The 21,224-nt window shown below is 50.3% G+C and overlaps 1 protein-coding gene across 2 annotated transcripts in view; it reads right to left on the minus strand.

Moving 5' to 3' along the window:
• Nucleotides 1-251: 251 nt before the first annotated feature.
• Nucleotides 252-21,224, minus strand: part of GALNT16 (polypeptide N-acetylgalactosaminyltransferase 16) — a 95,531-nt gene continuing 74,558 nt past the window's right edge. For both annotated transcript variants that reach the window (XM_043920010.1, XM_043920009.1), the window contains exons 9-16: nucleotides 20,655-20,739; nucleotides 20,257-20,360; nucleotides 13,410-13,536; nucleotides 12,157-12,249; nucleotides 10,762-10,845; nucleotides 6,095-6,236; nucleotides 5,292-5,414; nucleotides 252-2,360 (exon numbers count right to left, since the gene is read on the minus strand). In XM_043920010.1, the coding sequence (XP_043775945.1) occupies nucleotides 2,223-2,360; nucleotides 5,292-5,414; nucleotides 6,095-6,236; nucleotides 10,762-10,845; nucleotides 12,157-12,249; nucleotides 13,410-13,536; nucleotides 20,257-20,360; nucleotides 20,655-20,739 (896 nt within the window). In that variant the 3' untranslated portion in view covers nucleotides 252-2,222. The remainder of the gene's footprint in view (nucleotides 2,361-5,291; nucleotides 5,415-6,094; nucleotides 6,237-10,761; nucleotides 10,846-12,156; nucleotides 12,250-13,409; nucleotides 13,537-20,256; nucleotides 20,361-20,654; nucleotides 20,740-21,224) is intronic.

The following is a 21,224-nucleotide window of genomic DNA, read 5'->3' on the forward strand; positions in this document are numbered from 1 at the left end:
CATGATGAGGTCACAAGAACCTGGGCTCTGGACCCAGTTGCCCCATCTCATGGCCTCCCCCAGGGTGGCCAGCCTGTTGTCCAGGAGTCCCTGGGGTCCCATGGAGGGGGATGTAGGTGGAGGAGCAAGCTACCCAGTGCAGGAGGAGGTGAGAGTTGAGCGTGCTCAGTTTTCTGGAATAGAGGGCAGGAGGGAGGTGCTGAAGCCCTTGGCTCCAGAATCAGAAAGGAAGGCGCTGGTGCACATGCCCATGTGAGAAGTGGTTTTATTCCAGGTGTTTTTCATAAAGACGAGGTCCTCAGGGACAGCGAGTGGCACATGCTTTGGTCAAGAAGAGGAAAAGCAAAAACAGAACAGGGCTGAGTCCCAAAGGAAGCTGACAAGTGCTGAGCCCGGCCCAATCACAGGGAAAGAGGGGGCCCTCTGAAAGGCTGAATGGCAGTCCTCTTACATTCAGTAAGGGATGCCTGAGATTCCTGTCCCAAAGGCCCCCGCTACCCGCCGGGGTAGACACACACACAAGGGAGATGGCGGTGGGTCAACATCTCACAGAGGATGGGAAAAGTGTGGCTCTGGGGGCCAAGGGCTCCTTGCTGTGAGTGTAGGGGGTGCAGGCTGAGGCCCAGGAGCACTGCAGAGAGCCAGGAGGTGAAAGGAAACCAGTGAGAGCCCTCCAGGGTGGGAGTGGCGGACCACAGCCCCAAGGCTGTGCAGAGGGAGCGGGGCAATAGCAGTTGAGGCACACTATGGAGGGGGAGGGGCACGGCAGCTCCAATCCAGAAAAGTCCAGACCCTCTGGGAGTCAGAGACCTTTGTATGAACCTGGGACAATCCATGGATCCTCTCCCCAGGACAATGCATATATGCACACACATGCACTATTTGGGGGAACATTTCAGGAGATTCCTGGGCCCTCCAGAATCTATGAACTCCTTAGGCATTCCAGGCTGATTTGCTTTGGGTGGGAGACAACCCCCCCAAACTGCCCCCTGCAGGAATCCTGGTATCACCAGACTTTTGCCTAAGATCACTCGGCCTAGGCCAGTGGGGCGGGGGAAGAGGAATGTTGGAAATATTAATAGCAGAAGTGGTTCCAAGACCAGGCCCTGGAGGAGCGAGAGAGACCCAGTGGGTGTGAGGAGAACTGGGAACTCTGTACACACTGGGGCCGCCAGCCAGCCTGCTGGCCGCTGCAGTAGCTGAGCCGAGGGCCTCCCTCCGGCAGTGGGGAGTCCAGCCTGGATGACTTAGTCCCCACGGCTTAACGATGCTCCCCGTTCCTACCGCCCTGCACCCCAATCCCCTAACGGCACTGTATTTACAGAGGCAAGGGCTTCAGAGAAGGCAGGAGTCAAAATCTAGCAGGGAGGACGGGGCGGCTCAGTGGTGCCTGTCTTTACAGGGATCCACCCGGTGCGCCCAGGCAGAGGCTCAGGGCACCCGCTGGTCTTTAAGGTCCAAGGGAGAGGTCTTGTCTTGACACATATCCAAACAGAAGTGGGATCTGTTTAATAAACTGGGTCCCAAGGCTGCCCCTGGAGCGTCTTGCTGAGAACGTGGGAACCAGAGCGTGGGACTGGATGCATTGGGCCCTGGGAGGAACTAGGTCCCTGGGCGAGACCCACTCTTTCCCATGCTTTGCAGCTTTTCTGTTCTCGTCTTTCTGCAGCTCACTCATCCTTGGCCCTGGCTCCCATCCCTCCTGCCCCCAACCCAGCACCTGCCCGGGACAGACCCCTGAGCGGCTCACTTCTTCCTGTTCCCCACCTGCCCACAGGCTGCCCCTCCCTCTGCCTTCTGCCTGCCTCCTATCCACGGCTGCCCACGCTCTCCTCTTGTGCCCAACCCCACAGGCAGGCCCCGGGGGCCCAGCAAGACTTGTGGGGGCTGCTGTCCTCCTTTTCCCCAGCCCACGAGGAGAGGCCCCAAACCACTGTCCAGGCCTTGGGAGGGTGAAGGGCAGTAACAAAGGGCCAGGCTGCCCAGTCGCAGTCCAGTTATCCCCAGACAAGGCCGGGTGGCGGCCAGGACAGCAAGCAGGGCATCCCCCTGCGTCCTCCCCGTCCAAGCTTTGGAGCATCGTGTGTCGTGGCAGCAGTGTTGGCTGATGATTCCGGCAGAAATGTGACGAGATGGAGACGGCCCGCTTTACACTCCCCCACCCCAACCCCCTTCCGGTCCCAAAGTCTCATGCAAAAGGTACAGGAGGCCGGGGGCTATGGTCATGTATGCGGCAACAGCTGCCACTGCTGGGCTGGGACGTCGGCCTGGCACTTGCTGGTCACCAGCTGGGCGGGCTTGGCCTCCAGGCATAGGCCGCTGACTGAATGCTGGATGAAAGAGGCTTTTCTCCTCCATCTCTGAGGGGAGAGGCAGAAAAGGGGTGGGGGAGAGAAAAACAAGGATTAATAATAATAATAACATCAGTACCCGCATTACACATGGGTGTAAGTGGCCCTAGGACACAGTCCCATTTAAATCATCTGTGTCCTTTGCATAAGAGGCACTGCACCCCACACACAAGCTTTAAGCCCAGCCCTTCTGATGCACTCTTGATTCCACAGGTTGGCACAAATTTACTGTCTAGATCAGAGGCCCACGGGCTGAATGTAACCCAGAGGTGGATTTTGTTTGGCCTGCACAGCACTTATCTAAAGTTTGGCTTAGTCTTCACATAGAAATCTGCATTTCCAGCTTCCCTTTAGACACAGACCCAGTCTCTTCAGTTGCAGCTGAAGATCTGCAGGTGGGGTCCTAGTTTCTGGGTGGGAGGGGCCATGTACTTACTGGAGCCACTGTTAGAAGGGAGATGAGCAGCCCCAGTTGCAGGGGGACACAGTGTAGGCAGAGAAGGGAACCATCTGGGAGATGGAAACAAGGTGAAAGGTGTGGGGGAGGTGCTGCAGGTCTGGATTTCCCTTAGGAGTGTGGGCTGTGGGATACGGATCGCTGAGAACCAGGCTTTCTTGCCCATGTGGTCCCAGCAGAGAGGGATTCCTGGCTTAAAGGTCCTGGGCAGTGGGCAGGATAAGGCCTTTGGTCCCTCTGGAACCCACAGCATCCTACTGCCTGTGGTCTTCTAGTCTCTGACCCCCTGGGAAGGGCTGACCACACTCCCCGGCTAGGCATGGCTGGGCCATGCCATTCTTTCATCCATCTTTCACCTAGTTTTGTTCTATGAAGAATGAATGTAAAGACTGAATCGATCAGTCATGAGGAAGTGCTCCCCAAATCATGGGATTCTCATTTCCTGTTGGTGCCATCACACAGTCTTGGGGTTCCCTCCCCCAGAGTCTCCTGGTCACTAGGTTCTAGCCTGGCCAGAGAAAAAATACCACCTCACGGTGCCCTTCCATTGCCACAGTCTCAGTTCTTGTAGATTCCTTACAAGGGAGACCAGGGAGGGAGCCCTTCATTTTATAAGTGAGGAGATGGAGGCTCAGAGAGGTGAAGAGGGTGACACTGCTCTGCACAGGTATCTCTCCCACAACTGATGGGGTGGCCTCAGAAATGGGGTCAACAGAGGACTAGGTACGGAGGCCCAGACTTGAGAAGTCACTGGTAGTGGGGGAGCTGCTCACCCTGTCCTTTTGGAAGAGGGGCTCCGCTGTTGGGGGCCCAGAAGGAATGTGGCCAAAGAGATTCCTAGGAGACCTGGGTCAGCATGAAGGGGAACACAGAGAGGGGTGGCTGCCCTGGGAGCTACTGCCCTGACTTTGGCCTCAGCAAGGAGCAGGTGGGAGTGGGCTCAAGGCTTGACTCTCACAGAGGCCAGCACCCCAGGTGAAGGGGAGCCTGGGGACCTGCACCCCTGCAGGGGCAGTGAAGGCAGGGGCTGGCAGGACGTGCTACAGCGTGCCAGCCAGTGAGCAGGCCATGGCACTCAAGCCTCTCTCTCTCTCTCTCTCTCTCACACACACACACACAAACACACACGTGCACGCACACACACACATACACACACACACACACACACACACATACACACACGGAGGCTGGAGGGAGAGGAAGGATCTGATTGCTTTTCCAGAATGAAATAGCAAACTGCCAGTCATCCCTAAAGAAAGAACTGACCCAGGCAATAGAAAAGGGGGAGGGAAGAAAACCCTGGTGGCTGAATGAGAGTGCCAGGTGCCCTCCTGCCCCTTCACTGCCCTGCAAGCTGGCCAGGGAGCTGGCTGGGGTCAGGCACAGTGGGGGCTACCCAGAAGGGGCAGGCAGAGGAGGGGCTGAAGCAGAACTCTGGCCTTCCGGTCCATTCCCGGGCAGACGAGCAGCCCTCTCAGCCAGGAATGGAGCGGGGCTGACTCTGTCACCAGCTGCTGTGTGCCCTGAGCAAGTGACTGCATCTCTCTGAGCATCTGTTTCTTCCTCAACAGGCGAGCCTGACCTGTCTCCCAGGATTAATGAAAACAGGGCAGGTGAAAGTTTGACAAGGAAAAGGCAGTGTTCACGTGAGACGGGCATGCCAGCTTGGAAGGCACTGTGGTTGGGTCTCAGTTTCCCCAACCAGCCATCAGTCAGGAGATACTTACTGAACACCTACTATGTGCTGGGGCAGGACTGTGGACTTAGGAGTCACACTGGGCTTGAATCTAAGCTCCACCCCTTCCCAGTAGTATGATCTGATACATTTCTTAAACTCAAGGAGCTTCGGTTTTTCACTTTTAAAATGGGGTTAGTACTAGGGCCTGGGGCTTCCCAGGTGGTGCTAGAGGTAAAGAACTTGCCTGCCAATGCGGGAGACATAAGAGATGCAGATTTGATCTCTGGGTTGGAGAGATCCCCAGGAGGAGGGCATGGCAACCCACTCCAGTAATTCTTGCCTGGAGAATCCCAGGGACAGAGGAACCTGGCAGGCTACAGTCCATGGGGTCGCAAAGAGTCAGACATGACTGAAGCGACTTAGCACGCACGCATGCACACACTAAGGCCCAGGTTGCTGGGCTGCTGGGAGGATTAGATGAGATGATCTACGTAAAACCCGTGGCATAGGTTCTTATTAAAACCTCACATTTGTTTTGGCTGTACTGGTTGTCAGCGGCTAGGGATACAGTGCTGACAAGATAAAAATAGTCCCTGCCTGCATGGAGCTCACAGGATGCAGGATGGACATTTAACAACTGTTTACCCAAGGTACTTCCTCATGATGAAAACAACGGACTAGACCTGGATACTGGCTTAAGCCCCCTGTCCTCACTCTGGAGGGCTTATTTGAGTCTATATGTAACACCTTCACTATGTTCCCCCGCGCTGCTGGCCAACCTGTGCCTGGGGGCAAGGAGGCTTACCTGCCTGCCTTCTCTTGGGTTGCACGCCTGCAGTACGACCAGGGACCCTGGGGAGACGGAGGTGGAGGTGGCAGCGAGGCACTTGCCCTGCTGCTGGATGAGATGGTCAGTGAAGAGCCAGGCCTGCAAGATAAGAAGCAGAAAGGCCGAGCCAAAAAGGACAGCAATGAATGGATAGATGTGTAGATGGATGATAAAGCAAATACACTGTGTATTTCGGTAGAATTTTCTACAAATACTAGGGATGGGTGGATGGCAAATCACTGTACAATTCTTTCAACTTTCCTATATGTTTGAACTTTTTCATAATAAAATACTGGGATGGAGAAGCTTAGCTGGAGCCAGCCAGAGATGTATGAGCCGGCTCAGGGGATGGGAAGAAAGACAGGACATGGGAGCAGGGCAGCTGGGGGCAGGTCCATGCCGGGGTCTCCACGACCTGCTCTAGTTTGACGTGGGTGCATCAACTCATATGTTGGACACGTGTTCACAGGAATCCTGGACTGCCTGTCTATGCAGGCTGCCCACAGCTGCATCCGAGGAGAGTACTGGGTTCTGTTTGGGTGGCATTTCTGCCCCTGCAAGAAGAAACCAGGTGGTGCTCACAGGGCAACTGTGTGAAAGGCTACAAACCGGGTGGAGTATGGCGGGAGCAGACCCAAGGAGCAAAGTGTGAGGAGGCAGCTTGCAGGGTCCTTGGAAAAATGGGTTGTGGAGGGTGTAGACCAGAGAGGAGGAGACTGGGCAGAAGGAGGCCCCTAACCCCTCTCCTGGGCCTGACCCAGAGGTCCCAAGCAACATACCTGGGCCGCTGGGGGGTTCTTGGCAGACCCTCTGCAGATCCCCATTCCGAGCAGGAAGTTACCAGCTGTGTCCTGGCCCTGGGATTCTAAACAATTAGTCCCTTGCTTAATGATGCCTGGGAGCACTTCCTTCACGGGGATGCTGAAAGAAAAGGCAGTGGTCAGGCTTGGCCTCTGCCCTTCCCGGGTGACCCACGCTCACCCAGAAAGCAGGCCCAGGCAATTCCCAGGGCACCCAGGTCTCCATGGGGAGGGACACTGAGGGGCAAGCCTGGCAACAGGGGAAGGTGAGGGAGCAGGGGTCCCCCTGGGAAGACTGGGCCTCGGTACCCCCTGGGTTCTGGGCAGCTCTGGGAGCCCCAGGGACTGCCCTTCAGGCCAGGCCTGAGAGGAGCTGGTGGGAGAGAGCTCAAACCAGAAGCCGGAGCTCCCCTGTCCTGAAAGAGGAAAAGGCTAAGACTCAGATGTGGGCTCAGTGTGCACTATCGAGATGACAGGAAGGAGTTGCTTTGAAGAGGCGAATGTAAAATATACAAATATGAAGATGTGTTCAGTCTCACTAATAACTAAGGAAATATGTATTAAAGAGTTAACCACTGTCTGTTTGCCATATATGTATATTTATTCATTTTTAAAATATTTATTTATTTATTTGGCCATGCTGAATCCTGGTTGCAGCCCACAGGATCTTTGATCTTTGTTGTGACCTGCAGGATCTTCAGTTGTGGCATGCAGCCTCTAATTTGCAGCTTGTAGAATCCAGTTCCCTGACTTGGGATTGAACCCAGGCCCCCTGCATTGGGAGCATGGAGTCTTAGCCATTGGACCACCAGGGAAATTTCTATGTATTTATATACATAAAATATTTAAGTGTATATATATAAATGAAAGTGTTAGTCACTCAGTCGTATCCGACTCTTGCAACCCCATGGACTATAGCCCACTAGGCTCCTCTGTCCATGGGATTTCCCAGGCAAGAAAACTGGAGTGGGTTGCCATTTCCTTCTCCAGGGGATATTCCTGACCCAGGGATTGAACCTGGGTCTCCCACATTGCAAGCAGATTCTTTACCATCTGAGTCACCAGGGAAGATCTTATAATATATAAATAATATACAAATTATATATTTAAGTGTATGTGTTAAATATTACTACCTAGTGTTGGCAACGGCTGTGGGATTGGATCTTTTCATACCCCACAGATGGGAGCATAAACTGGCCCACTTTTTCTAGAGGACAAGGTGATATTATGTATCAAAGGCCTTAAAAATGTATATACATTTGACCTAATGATCCTGCTTCCTGAAACTTACTATTCTAGGGCAACAATTATAGATGAGTGCAGTGATTTAGTTTAAATGATACTCATTCAGAGTGACTAGTTATACCGAAAACACTGGAAATTCCTAGATATCCATCAATAGGCGAAGGACTAAGTAAATTCTGATTCATCTGTCGAAAACCCTTCATCATTAAAAACGACTCTGAGAAAGGATATCTGGTAATACGGGAAAGTGTTTATAAGATACTATTAAGTAAAACAGGTAGGTTTCAAAAGATCCTTATGGAGGAAACCTGGGGCTCAGGCAGCAATCTCAAGACCACATTCAGGGATTTCCCTGGTGATCTAGTGGCTAAGACTCTGTGCTCTCAATGCAGGGGGCCTGGGTTCGATCCCTGGTCAGGGAATGAGATCCCACATGTCACAACTAAGGGTTTGCATGTCGCAACTAAAGATCCTGCATACCACAACAAAGACCTGCTGCAGCCAAATAAATTAAAAAAATAAGATAAAAGACCAGATGCAGCTCCTGAGGTGTCTAAGTGGTAGCAGCCCTGGAGCAGCTGCGATGGCCATCATCACCCTTCCCCTGCTCCCTGGCAGAGCCAAGCTAAGCTCTCCCGTTTGCTGGCAGCTCTCTTAAGTCTGCATCTGCTTCCTTCTCTGTGGACCACCTCAGAACTGGGCTGCCAGGGCTCCCATTAGCCCTTATGATGCCTTTCTAGAAATAGCAATAGGCATCCTTTTTTCAAGACATTTTACTTATGTTAGAAAATCATCATAATATACTGATTTTGTTAGAAGACTTTTGCTGTCATTTGCCAGGAATTGTTGTAATAAAGGCACAATACTGTGTGACTAGCACCCTTCAAATGTGATATGCTTGTGCAGTGCTCAGCCTGCACAACTGTGCCTGACCATCCTCATAAAAGTGATATATTAGCAGTTGCTGAAGCCAGCAGCAGAACTCTGATCTGGAAAAGCGGCCGAGCCATAGCAGGACTGCAGGCAGGCCTAGGAAAGCACAGTCCTCTCCCTTCAGCCTCCTCAGTCTCCCCACTGACCACATTCAAGTGTGGCCCAACTCCTGGGATCTTGTGTGGAGGAAACTTGGTATCATTTGGGCCTGTGGAACTCCTTTCTATCTAACAATCGGATCCACTCCAGGCCCCTGAGAACCGAGGCAGAACATGAAGGAACAGGCTGACGATGAGTAACCTGGATAAGAATGAACTGCAGTTTCTACCTTAACATCAAAAATTCATTTTTTTTAAGCTTCCACATGGTGACCAAACAAACGGAAGATGACTTATGCTCCTCATTTAGCACAGCTAGTTTCATCCACTCTCCTGTCTTGTGACGGATCCAGACTGATGCTAGTGATAAACTATCAATACTTCTTCCTCCTGGTCCTCAGGGGATGACATGGGGCACTGTGTGGGGACTGGGGTGTGGGAGGAGGCATATATCCTCAACCCCCTTCCACGGCTCCCCAGCTCCTGCCGGAGGCCTGGAGTCCTTGGCTCCAACCAGATAACATGAACTCTGACAGAACATAAAGAAATGACTATGCTTGTTTCACTCAGAAATGGCACGTCTGAATAAAACCATCCTTTTAAAAGTGGCCACTTGAGGAAGCTGTTCATTTATTATACTTTCATAAATTAATGTTCTTCCTTTCACAGCCATTGTCTAGGGAGTTGGGGTTATCCAGGCCGCCAACTTTCTCCAAGGATGCTGCTGCCGCTCAAATTGTTTTGGAATTCCTTGAACATTGCTCACAGAGTCAGTTTATTCTTGTTACTTGTTTCCATCTTGTTAACCTGTGTTTGGGACCCAGGACTGTAATATCTGGGTTAATCAACTAAGTTATTTACTGGACTTGGTTATAACCTAACCGTGGCTGTTTTCCCCAAATCAAATCTTCCCTCAAAGATTTGCCTCCTTTGAGGATACGCAGGCTCTGAGCAGTGGAATGTTCTGGAAAATCATGACAGCATCCTTTGGGAGACAGCTGTTCCTGAGATAACAGTTTTAGAAGGGAGAATGTTAATTTCAAAATTATTACTGAACCTTATTGACTATGCAATTTATTTAGTTAAACATATTTAGAGATTTCCCTGGTGGTCCAATGGTTAGGAATCTGCCTTCCAACGCAGGGGACGCAGGTTCCATCCCTAGGTGAGGAACCAGGATCCCACATGCCATGGGGCAACTAAGCCCTCGAACCACAACTAGCGAGAAACCTGGGTGCCAAAAGGAAGGACCTGTGCACCAAAACAAGATCTAGCACACCAAAATCAAATCAAATAAAACTATTTATTGAGTGCCCATTCTGTGACAGGCACTGTTCTAGGGGCTGGAGATAAGGCAGTGAACAAGACAGATAAATGCCTCTCGCCTCATGGAGCTTACTGTCAAATGTGGGAAGATGACAATAACATTAATTGGCCACATAGAAGCTCCATGATGATAAGGGTGACCGAGGAAAAGAAGCAGAGAGTGCTGGGAAAGGGTCAGTGTGCAAATGCAGAGGTCAGGGGGGTCTCCTGCAGGAGGGACAGATGACTCAAGACCTGGAGGAGGTGAGGAATGACATAGGCAAGATGCTGAGAAGGATTTTGAAATAAAAAGAATCAGCTCTGCCCACCCTCAGGCCCCCCAGTCATTACAGGGTACTGTCCTACAGCCCACATACATACACCATTTGCATGTTGCTTCCTCATTTGCTGAAGCAAACATTTCCCCATGTTTTATTCACAGTTTATGATTATAATTTTAATTGACACATAGTATTTGTTTAGATCAATGCATCATGATTCACTAAACCCAGCCCCTATTGCTAGTTGTGTCTCTATTTTTTTCACAGCAAAGAAGCCTACAGTGGCCATTTATTTGTCAACAGTTTTTTTGCTTATTTGCTTTATTTCCTTGGGCTAAACTCCCAGAAGGGAGAGAAGAGAGTCAAAGGAAGTGAATGTTTCTGCAGCCTTTGCTACATAATGTGCTGTTGCTTTCCTAATGGGACAATGCTCATTTCTTTTCTTCAATAGTATTTTAATTAATTAATTTTGGCTGTGGGTGGGATCCTAGTTCCTGTGCCCTCTGCGCTGGAAGTGTAGAGTCTTAACCACTGGACTGTCAGGGAAGTCCCGACAACATCCATTTTTAGCTCTAAGGCCCAGTCTGTTAAACTCTTTGCTCCTACCACACCTTACTCTTCACTCCTGGTAACATCCTCCAGGTTCCTCCAGATCCATCACATGAAGACAAACACCAACAGCTAGAAAGAGCCAGACTGCCTGGGCTGGGGAGAGATCAGGGTCAAGGCTCCCCATGCCGCTGGCCCCCACCCAGGCCAGATGAGGAACCACGGCCGCACTCACGTGAGCTCTGGGTAGACGTTATCCAGGTACCAGCGGAAGGACTTGCAGTTCATCTTCTTCCTCTGCTCGATCCTCGTGGCCACGCTGGAGAAGGAGGAGGAAAGGCTTAGCAGTGGGAAGAAGTCTGGGAGGTCAGCCCCCTCTTTCCACCTCCCCGGGTAGGGGGGCGTGGGCAGGTCCCTTTTTCCGGAGCTAGCTATCTAAGTCTGCCCTCCAGCGTTACTTCATTCTCTGAGCTGCAAGCTCGCCCCAGGGCTCCTGGCCATGCCTTATTTCTCTCCTCAAATTGGGGCCACGCTTTAATCTTGGCTTCTTCCTCCTTGAGACCTCAGTGGGCATACCATTGCCTGGTGCTTATTTTCACAGAGAGAGCAGAGCCTTAATGTACTAGTAGTTTTCCTTTCCTGCATTCAAGCTGAGCAGAAAGCGTCTACAGACAAGAAAACCAGGTTTCAAACATTTTTCCAAAAATTTGGCAAATAAGAACCATCTGATGTGTCCATGAACATCTTGATCAGCACCAGGGATCATAATGGCCACTGACAGAAGACCAGCACCACCCTCTGAGCCTGTTTGTTCTCAGTAAAGTTGGGGTACAATCATCCACCTCCAAAGGTTTTTATAAGAGTCAAATGAATAGACATTAGTGCCTAGCACAGGGTAGGCCCTCAGCAAATGTTACTTCCTCACTAAAACAAAGAGTGACATAACTTTTTTTCTTTAAGGGATAGATACAAATAAATAGAGGAAAATTCACTGATGATCACTAATAATGTTTTCAAACATTTCTGACCACAACATTAAGTAAGAAATATATACATCTTACATTGTGACCCAGTATACCCATGGGCATATATGGACACAGAACTAAAATAAGAGTTTCACAAAACAGTATCTATCCTCAACTGCAATCAACTGCTATTTTCTGTTCTAATCTGATATGTTCTAGTTCTCTATCACTTAAAAAAAAATACTGGTCATGTCATACTCAATTGATTTTGAAAATGCTTAATTAGACTGTAGTCATAACATTCCAGGGCAGAAAAATAAGCTAACAGATCACCGTCTGATTGAAACAGCAAGGAAGCCAAAACCCCCAGTGTTTTCTGCAGACAGCCATCCTTAAGCACTTCCACAGACATCCATCCTGTAGGCAGCTGGTGGATGGGCAGTGCTTGCATAAGTACGCCCTCTCTGGTTATTTCTCCCCATGAGGCTGCTTCTTTTTCCAGGACCAGAACCTTGTCTCTGTCTCGTATACCCTACAGTCTCCCAAGAGCCCAGGGGTGTGGGGTTCAGTTGCTCAGGAGACACTGAACGCTTCTATGGAGTACACACGATTTAGTATTTCACTAAGGTTGTGAGCAAAGGCACAAGGCTAGGGAAGGGGCCCACCTGCCGAAGGCCTTCCCGATGGCCGATGGCCGGGCCTCATAGTAATACTGCTTGTACTCATCCATCCACACCTCTGCGGTGCGCTTGGTATTCCTAAAAGGAGAGGAAGAAGCAAAATAAGGTCACCAGGTTGGGGACAGAGTTAGGGTTGCGATCCAGATCAGCTCTGTGCAGTACAGGGTGAAGAGATGTTCAGGAGTGCATGCAAAATGGCACTGATGTGGGAGTATCCATGAGAACAGTCTGTTTGGAGGACAATCTGTCAGTATCCATCAAATCTGGGGGAATGGATACTCTCTGACACTCCACTTACAGGAGCTATATTCTACTGAAATACCAGCACGTGGGCAAAGGGACATATACAAGAATATCTGTGTCATAAAACATTGGTGACAACCCTAAATGGTCATCAATAGAAGAATAATGAATTATGTCCACATGGCAGAGTACTACACAGCCTCAAAAAAGACCTGAAATGATAGGCTAGAAATCTATTTATTTTGGAGAGAACAAGAGGATAGGTGTAAGACTGGGTGAAAAGAACTTTCACTTTTTTCTCTCTATGTGATATGAAGAGCAAAAGTCATAATGTACAGTATAGGTACATATATATATACACATAGAATATACATAGATACAGCTTGAATTTTTACAGTGACCATGTATTACTTTCATAACTATAAAAACAGTGAAATGGAATAGGGGAAGCCAAACAAAAGGCCATTTGATGAGCTAGACTTGAGGAGCCCCTGCTGTCAGCAAACAAGTCTGACCAGACGGAGATTCGGCCTCGGAAGGGGAGAGTGCTCATGGCACTCCTCCGACCTCCCCTTGCCTCCACCATCAGGAGAGTGGGTGAGGGGGGTGGTCTTTCAGGACCTGCCCACTCCACTTCAAGATGAAGCGCACGTTGTGGCTGGGAACACGGGTGGGCAGATGCTGACCAAGTCAGAGTCAGGACACAGCATCCATGACCAGTACTTGGGACCCAGTGTGTGGAGGGCAGCTCCCAGTTGGTCGTTTCACCAGTTTTCCAAGACCTTCATGAACAAAGACAGTCAAGACAAGACAGGCCTGGAGAAGACACCCCCAACTTCATCTTTCCAGCTCTGAAAGTACCAGGATCCCAGAATGGAAGGGACAAATGGGGAGACTAAGACTGGGGTAGTTGCTCAAAGTCACAGGAGTCACTGACAGGGCTGGGGTCTAGGTGTCCTGGCTGCTAGTGTGATGCTCTCTGCACTGTGACCTACCTGATGTAGGTGAGGGCATTGCCCTCGGGGAAGTTGTACGGGTGCCGTTTCCTGAAGACATGGCCCACCCGGCTGCAGGGCACGATCTCCAAGCTCCCGCCGCACATCCACACCCGGAAGGACAGCTCTGCAGAGACGGCAGCCGTCAGGAGGGGCAGGGGCCCCTTGGCAAGTCCCCACAGAGTGAAGGTGGGAAGGAGCTGGCTTCCCTTGCTTTGGGGTCCCCTTGGAGGCACATGCTTGGGTTGGAGCTCCTGGGGTGCACCCACTCCTTGCATGTGTTCCTGATTGCTCCTTCCACATATGTGCACATACACATCCCACAAACCCCTCCACACACACACATATCACACACACACCCTCCACATACCACACACACACCCTCCACACACATACCACACATACTACACACACACACACACCACACACATATCCTCCACACACACACCACACACATACCCTCCACACACACATACCCTCCATACACACAGACCCGTCACACACATATACCCTCCACACACATATCACACACACCACACACACACACCACACATATACCCCACATACATTCCACACACATACCACACACACACACATACCCTCCATATACACAGACCCGTCACACACATATACCCTCCACACACATATCACACACACTACACACACACACCACACACATACCCCACATACATTCCACACACATACCACACACACACACATACCCTCCATATACACAGACCCGTCACACACATATACCCTCCACACACATATCACACACACTACACACACACACCACACACATACCCCACATACATTCCACACACATACCACACACACACACATACCCTCCATATACACAGACCCGTCACACACATATACCCTCCACACACATATCACACACACTACACACACACACCACACACATACCCCACATACATTCCACACACATACCACACACACACACATACCCTCCATATACACAGACCCGTCACACACATATACCCTCCACACACATATCACACACACATACCACACACATACCCTCCACACACACACCCTCCACACACACATACCCTCCACACACATACCACACACACCACACACACACACCACACACATACCCCACATACATTCCACACACATACCACACACACACACATACCCTCCATATACACAGACCCGTCACACACATATACCCTCCACACACACATCACACACACATACCACACACATACCCTCCACACACACACCCTCCACACACACATACCCTCCACACACATACCACACACACCACACACACACACCACACACATACCCCACATACATTCCACACACATACCACACACACACACATACCCTCCATATACACAGACCCGTCACACACATATACCCTCCACACACATATCACACACACTACACACACACACCACACACATACCCCACATACATTCCACACACATACCACACACACACACATACCCTCCATATACACAGACCCGTCACACACATATACCCTCCACACACATATCACACACACATACCACACACATACCCTCCACACACACACCCTCCACACACACATACCCTCCACACACATACCACACACACCACACACACACACCACACACATACCCCACATACATTCCACACACATACCACACACACACACATACCCTCCATATACACAGACCCGTCACACACATATACCCTCCACACACACATCACACACACATACCACACACATACCCTCCACACACACACCCTCCACACACACATACCCTCCACACACATACCACACACACCACACACACACACCACACACATACCCCACATACATTCCACACACATACCACACACACACACATACCCTCCATATACACAGACCCGTCACACACATATACCCTCCACACACATATCACACACACATACCACACACATACCCTCCACACACACACCCTCCACACACACATACCCTCCACACACATACCACACACACCACACACACACACCACACACATACCCCACATACATTCCACACACATACCACACACACACACATACCCTCCATATACACAGACCCGTCACACACATATACCCTCCACGCACATACCCTCCACACACACATACTCTCCACATACATACCACACACATACCCTCCACACACACACATACCCTCTACACACACACATTCCACACACATACCCTCCACACACATACCACACACACCACACACATACCCTCCACACACATACCACACATACATTCCACACACATACCCTCCACACACACACATACCCTCTACACACACACATTCCACACACATACCCTCCACACACATACCACACACACCACACACATACCCTCCACACACGTACCACACATACATTCCACACACATACCCTCCACACACACACATACCCTCTACACACACACATTCCACACACATACCCTCCACACACATACCACACACACCACACACATACCCTCCACACACATACCACACATACATTCCACACACATACCCTCCACACACACACATACCCTCTACACACACACATTCCACACACATACCCTCCACACACATACCACACACACCACACACATACCCTCCACACACATACCACACATACATTCCACACACATACCACACACACACATTCCACATACTCCCTCCAAACACACACACTCTCCACAGACACTACACACACATACCACACATCTCCTCCACACACATACTCTCCACAGACACTACACACACATACCACACATCTCCTCCACACACATACTCTCCACATGTACATCATACATACACACCACACATACTCTCCATACACACATCCCACACACAGACCCCCTCCACACACACCACACATATTCCCCACATCTAAGCCCTGGCAGAGCAGCAGGAAAAGTTTTGAAGGAACACCAAGACCATGAATAGAAGGAAAACTGAATCAAAGGGACGCACATCAATCATTTCCAGCCTCTGCCTAGAAAGTCCTATCCAGACATGAGCTAAGGATGAACACATCTGCTCGTCAGAACTGAGAGGCTAGAAAATCAACACCAAGCAAGTAAAAGGCTGCTCCAGTTGGCATTTTTCCCGGCTGGCCCAGACCACCCTCTTGGCCCTCGTGGTCTCGATTTGCAGCTACCACTGGCCCTACTGGGGGCTTCCCAGGTGGTCCTAGTGGTAGCTCAGTTGGTAAAGAATCCACCTGCAATGCAGGAGACTCCAGTTCAATTCCTGGATTGGGAAGATTCGCTGGAGAAGGGATAGGCTACCCACTCTAGTATTCTTGGGCTTCCCTTGTGGCTCAGCTGGTAAAGAATCCGCCTGCAGTGCAGGAGACCTGGGTTCGATCCCTGTGTTGGGAAGATCCCCTGGATAAGGGAAAGGCTACCCACTCCAGTATTCTGGCCTGGAGAATTCCATGAACTGTATAGTCCATGGGGTTGCAAAGAGTCGGACACCACTGAGCGACTTTCACTTTTATTCCACATACCCCATATTGTCATATTATTGTTTACTTATTGTCATTACTAGCAACAATGGCAACAACAAAAGCAGTTAACCATCATGCATTTACTGAGCATTTTGTACTCTTTATGGCTGATGTCTAATACTCACAGCTACCATATGACATTGGTGTTATGATCCTTGTGTTTTTAGTAAGAACTATGAAGGTCAAAGATGTTAAATAACCTCTCTGAGGTCACCCCCACACTCAGTTGCAGAACCGTAATGTAAAGTCCATACTTTGTTCAGCAAGTCCCATTATTTGAACCAGATTCTTTAGTATATTCTGCAGATTTTTACCAAAGACCTATTTACGACCCATCAGATACTGTTCTAGAGTTCCTCACACTCTAGTGAGAGAAGACAGGAACTCAGTAAAATAAGAAACAAAAATGCAAGTAGACAAGAAAATGAGTAGAATAGTCGGTCTAGTTGTGTCCGACTCTTTGCAACCCCATGGACTGTAACCCTCCAGGCTCTTCTGTCCATGGGATTTCCCAGGCAAGAATACTGGAATGGGTTGCCATTTCCTCCTCTAGGGGATCTTCCCGACCCAGGGATCGAACACTGGCTCCTGTGTGTCTCCTGCACTGGCAGATTCTTTACCACTGTGCCCATAATATCTGTCTGATGGTAATAAGCGCAATGAAGAGGACGGAGCAGGCAGGAAAACTGAGGATGATGAGTGGAGTTGGGGGTGGGGCCACAATTTTAGTGAGGCTGATTAGGGATGTTCTCCATGAAAGGAGACATCTGAGCTGAGGCCTGAGGAGGAGAGGAAGAGTCACGTGGCTCTTGGGCACTGCGGGCAGAGGGACCAGCAAGGACACAGATCTAGAAGTAACAGCGCAGTCGGCGGGAGTGAGGGAGAGGTTGGGGCAGCAGGAGCTGAGGGCAGAGTTGGTGGTGTGTCTTGTAGGGGAAGGGCAGATGGTCTGAGGACTTTGGGTTTCGCTCTGAGAGACATGGGGGCCCTTGTGGGGTCTTGAGCTGCAGAGTAACATGATCTGACGCAACCTGAAAAGGATGCCTAATGAGAATCCCAAGCATTTTCACATTTGCCACCCCTGCTCAGGGCGGCCTCTGAGCGCCTGCCTACATTTGGCTCTCTCAGGGGAAACAGGAAGGAGTCTCCGTTTAGGCACCTCCCTTCCTTCCACAAAGGAACAGAACAAAAGGCCCAAACCCACCAGCGGTGGAGTCTCCTTGTTCAAAACTGGTCCCAGCAGTTGAATGTCTGAGCTACAGGGCTAGCTTGGGAATTTCTTTGAATTTCTTCGAAGAAACAAAACCTTCCCTAGAACCACTGCGTGGTTCACCTTTCAAGTTCCCCCAACCACTGAGCCCTGGCCTCAGGCAGAGTTTAAAGTTAGCTATTTGATCATTTACTTGTTTCTCTGTCAGGCCCCAGCCTTAAAAAAAAAAAAAGAAGAAGGAAGGGAAAAAGAAAAAGGCCTCTGGATGCAGCAGAGATCCTTAGTTTCTCAGCCCTCTGAGACTTTACAGGAAACCGGCTTTGCCAAAGCTCCCTTCTGGCTGAGACCAAGGACACAAAAGAGGTCACTCTGGCCCAACATACATGAAAGGAGGTCAGAATGGAAGGGTCACTGCACCCCAGTTCCCAGCACTGACTCCTCCGAATGCCTGCCTAGAAACCGTTTCCAAGAGTAAGTTACAAAGGAGGAGAAAATCCCATGCCTGTTCCCACTCCAGCTGGTTCTGAGTCAAAGCCCCAGTGCCCGTCTGCCCCACTGTCCCAGTCCGAGAGGGAAGAAAGACCTAGTCCCCTCAGCCCAGAAGCACAGACCGTAACTTGCATCATACCTCACCACACTGAAGTGATCCCTCCAGTAAAGGTGCTTATCCTACACCTGTCAGATGTGGAGTTTCCTGACTGAGATCTGGAAGGTGGCATCCTCCTCAATTTGCCCACCTGTCAGATGGGTGAGATACCACCAGGTCTATTTACTTCTCAAGAAACCGGGTTAGGATGAAAAGGGAATCAGTGGGAAAGGTTCTGCAAAGGACTGAGTGGGTCCAGGAACAGCAAGGACAGGCCTTTGTCTTTTATGGGCTTCTTGGTCTCCCTCCCTCCGGCCCCTGGAGAACCTCTGGGATTGTTCTCTGCCCTATTCCACCCTGCTCTTCATCTGGGAGGCTACTGTGTGGGCCACACCCCTTGGCTTCCTTCCTGAGTTAGGACAGGTTCAGCCTGCAGTCAGGGGGAGAGTGAGGGTGGATGTTCATCCCCTGACACCTTCCACCTGGTGCGTGGGCTGACTGCAGCCACCCCAAGACCACAGCTTGTACTGGGGAGTGCTCTGTCCCCGTCTTTTGGACCTAGGGGTGGCTGCACCTCCCAGCAGTCACACGCCTAGCCCTTCCCTGTCCCTTGTGGTTCCCTATAACTTGTCCACACCATGTAAATAGGCCCTTTCATAAACCCCTACATCAAGTGTTCCATCTGTATCCAGCCTTTGTCTCATGAACCTCACCAACAACCCTCGAGGGTCACTGGCTCTTCTCTTTCCTTCTGGAGCTAAAGGGTTCCTATGGTGTCATGTGTGTGTGTGTGTGTGTGTGTGTGTGTGTGTGTGTGTGCGTGCGCACACGTGTGCACGCTCAGTCATATCTGACTCTTTGCGACTCCATGAACTGTAACCTACCAGGCTCTTCTGTCCATGGGATTCTCCAGGCAAGAATACTGGAGTGGGTTGCCATTTCCTGCTCCAGGGGATCTTCCCAGCCCAGGGGTCGATTCCTAGTTTCTTAGCGTCACCTGCATTGCAGGTGGATTCTTCACCACTGAGCCACCTGGGAAGTCCTATGGCTTCATAAGTAATAATAATGGCCACCAGTATCTTCATCCATCTTCTTCCTTAGTGCTCATGACAGCCTCTTGGGGAAATTGAGGCTCGGAGAGGCTTTCATTTACCCAGAGCCAAACAGCTTATAGGTGGTAGGGCCAGGGTTTGCACCCAGTAATACGGTCTGACCCTATTACTTATGTTGAAGCATCACCCTCTACTGCACACCACCTCTCCTTCAGCCTTTCTGGTAGGTAAGCAGCCATGTAGTTCCTCCACACATGTCTAGCCACGTGGCCACAGGTTCTCCCTGACCACCTCATCTCTGTTTACTAGATATGTGGCTCCGGACAAATTACTTAACCTCTCTGTGCCTCAGTTTACCAGTAGAATGGTACTTCAGAGATTCGTTGTGAGAATTTAAGTAGTCAATGTGTATAAAGTCCTTAGGGCCTTACACATAGACAACACTCAATCTGGGTTTGCCTACTATTGTTATTGTGGTTATTCCCCAACTTACCAAAATTTTCTCCCCCCCAGATGTCCATCTGAGCATCATACTTTCCCAAGTGGTTAAACCAGGACTTGTCAATCACGAAGATTCCTCCAGCTATGACAGGCGTCCTGGGAGCAAGGAGAGGAAAGAGGTAACACATTAGCTAGAGAATCTGAGCCCCTCTAGATGGCCCCAGGGCTCAGGCCATTTACCCTACGATCACCCACTTGCGGAGTTACTGAGGCTGGATGTCTGGCCCGTCCTTTGGTCTATGATCTCTCTCTCTCCAGGGCTCAGAACAGAGTCAGCCCTTAGATCGTGCACCTCTAGAAGCCCTGGGGACTGAACCGGCCCCTAGCGGCCTCCAAAGCCTCTGACTCAGGGAAGGGAGGCGTCTCCCCAGAACCCACAGCAGCTCTGACCTTATGGGCTTGGTGGGGTCTGTCCGCGCAATCTTCTGCTCCAGGGGTATCTGCTCCCACTTGAAATGCAGGCTCCAGTCGAATCCTAGGGGTCAGAGTGGGGTGAGGATGGGGCTTAGGGCTCCTGTCCCCTCATTCTGCCCCCTGAGAGTCTCTCTTGATCAGAACCCAGCTTGCAGGGGGCCCTGGCTGATTGGTGTAGTCATTCCTTCATTCAGAATGAGACAGATCCCTGTCCTCATGGAGTTTCAATCTACTGGGTAAGACAAAGACTTACAAAGATAAATCAATAAATGGATAATATGTCAGTTGGGGGTGAAAGTGCTAAAAAAACAAAAGGAAGAAAGAAAAGACAGGAAACATGTCCATGCTATTCTAATAAGGGCAGCCAGGAAAGACTCTCTGATGAGGTGACATTTGAGTAGAAACCTGAATGAAGGACTGATCCATGCAGACTGATGGGAAAAGGGAATTCTAGGTGGGAGAAGAGCAAGTGCCAAGGTTCTGAGGTGATTTCCCAAAGGAGAAATGCCTGGCTCCCTCCCGTTCATCCTCAACATCTAACTAATG

This window comes from Cervus elaphus, chromosome 12, assembly GCF_910594005.1.
Source record: "Cervus elaphus chromosome 12, mCerEla1.1, whole genome shotgun sequence".
Taxonomy (NCBI): Eukaryota; Metazoa; Chordata; class Mammalia; order Artiodactyla; family Cervidae; genus Cervus; species Cervus elaphus.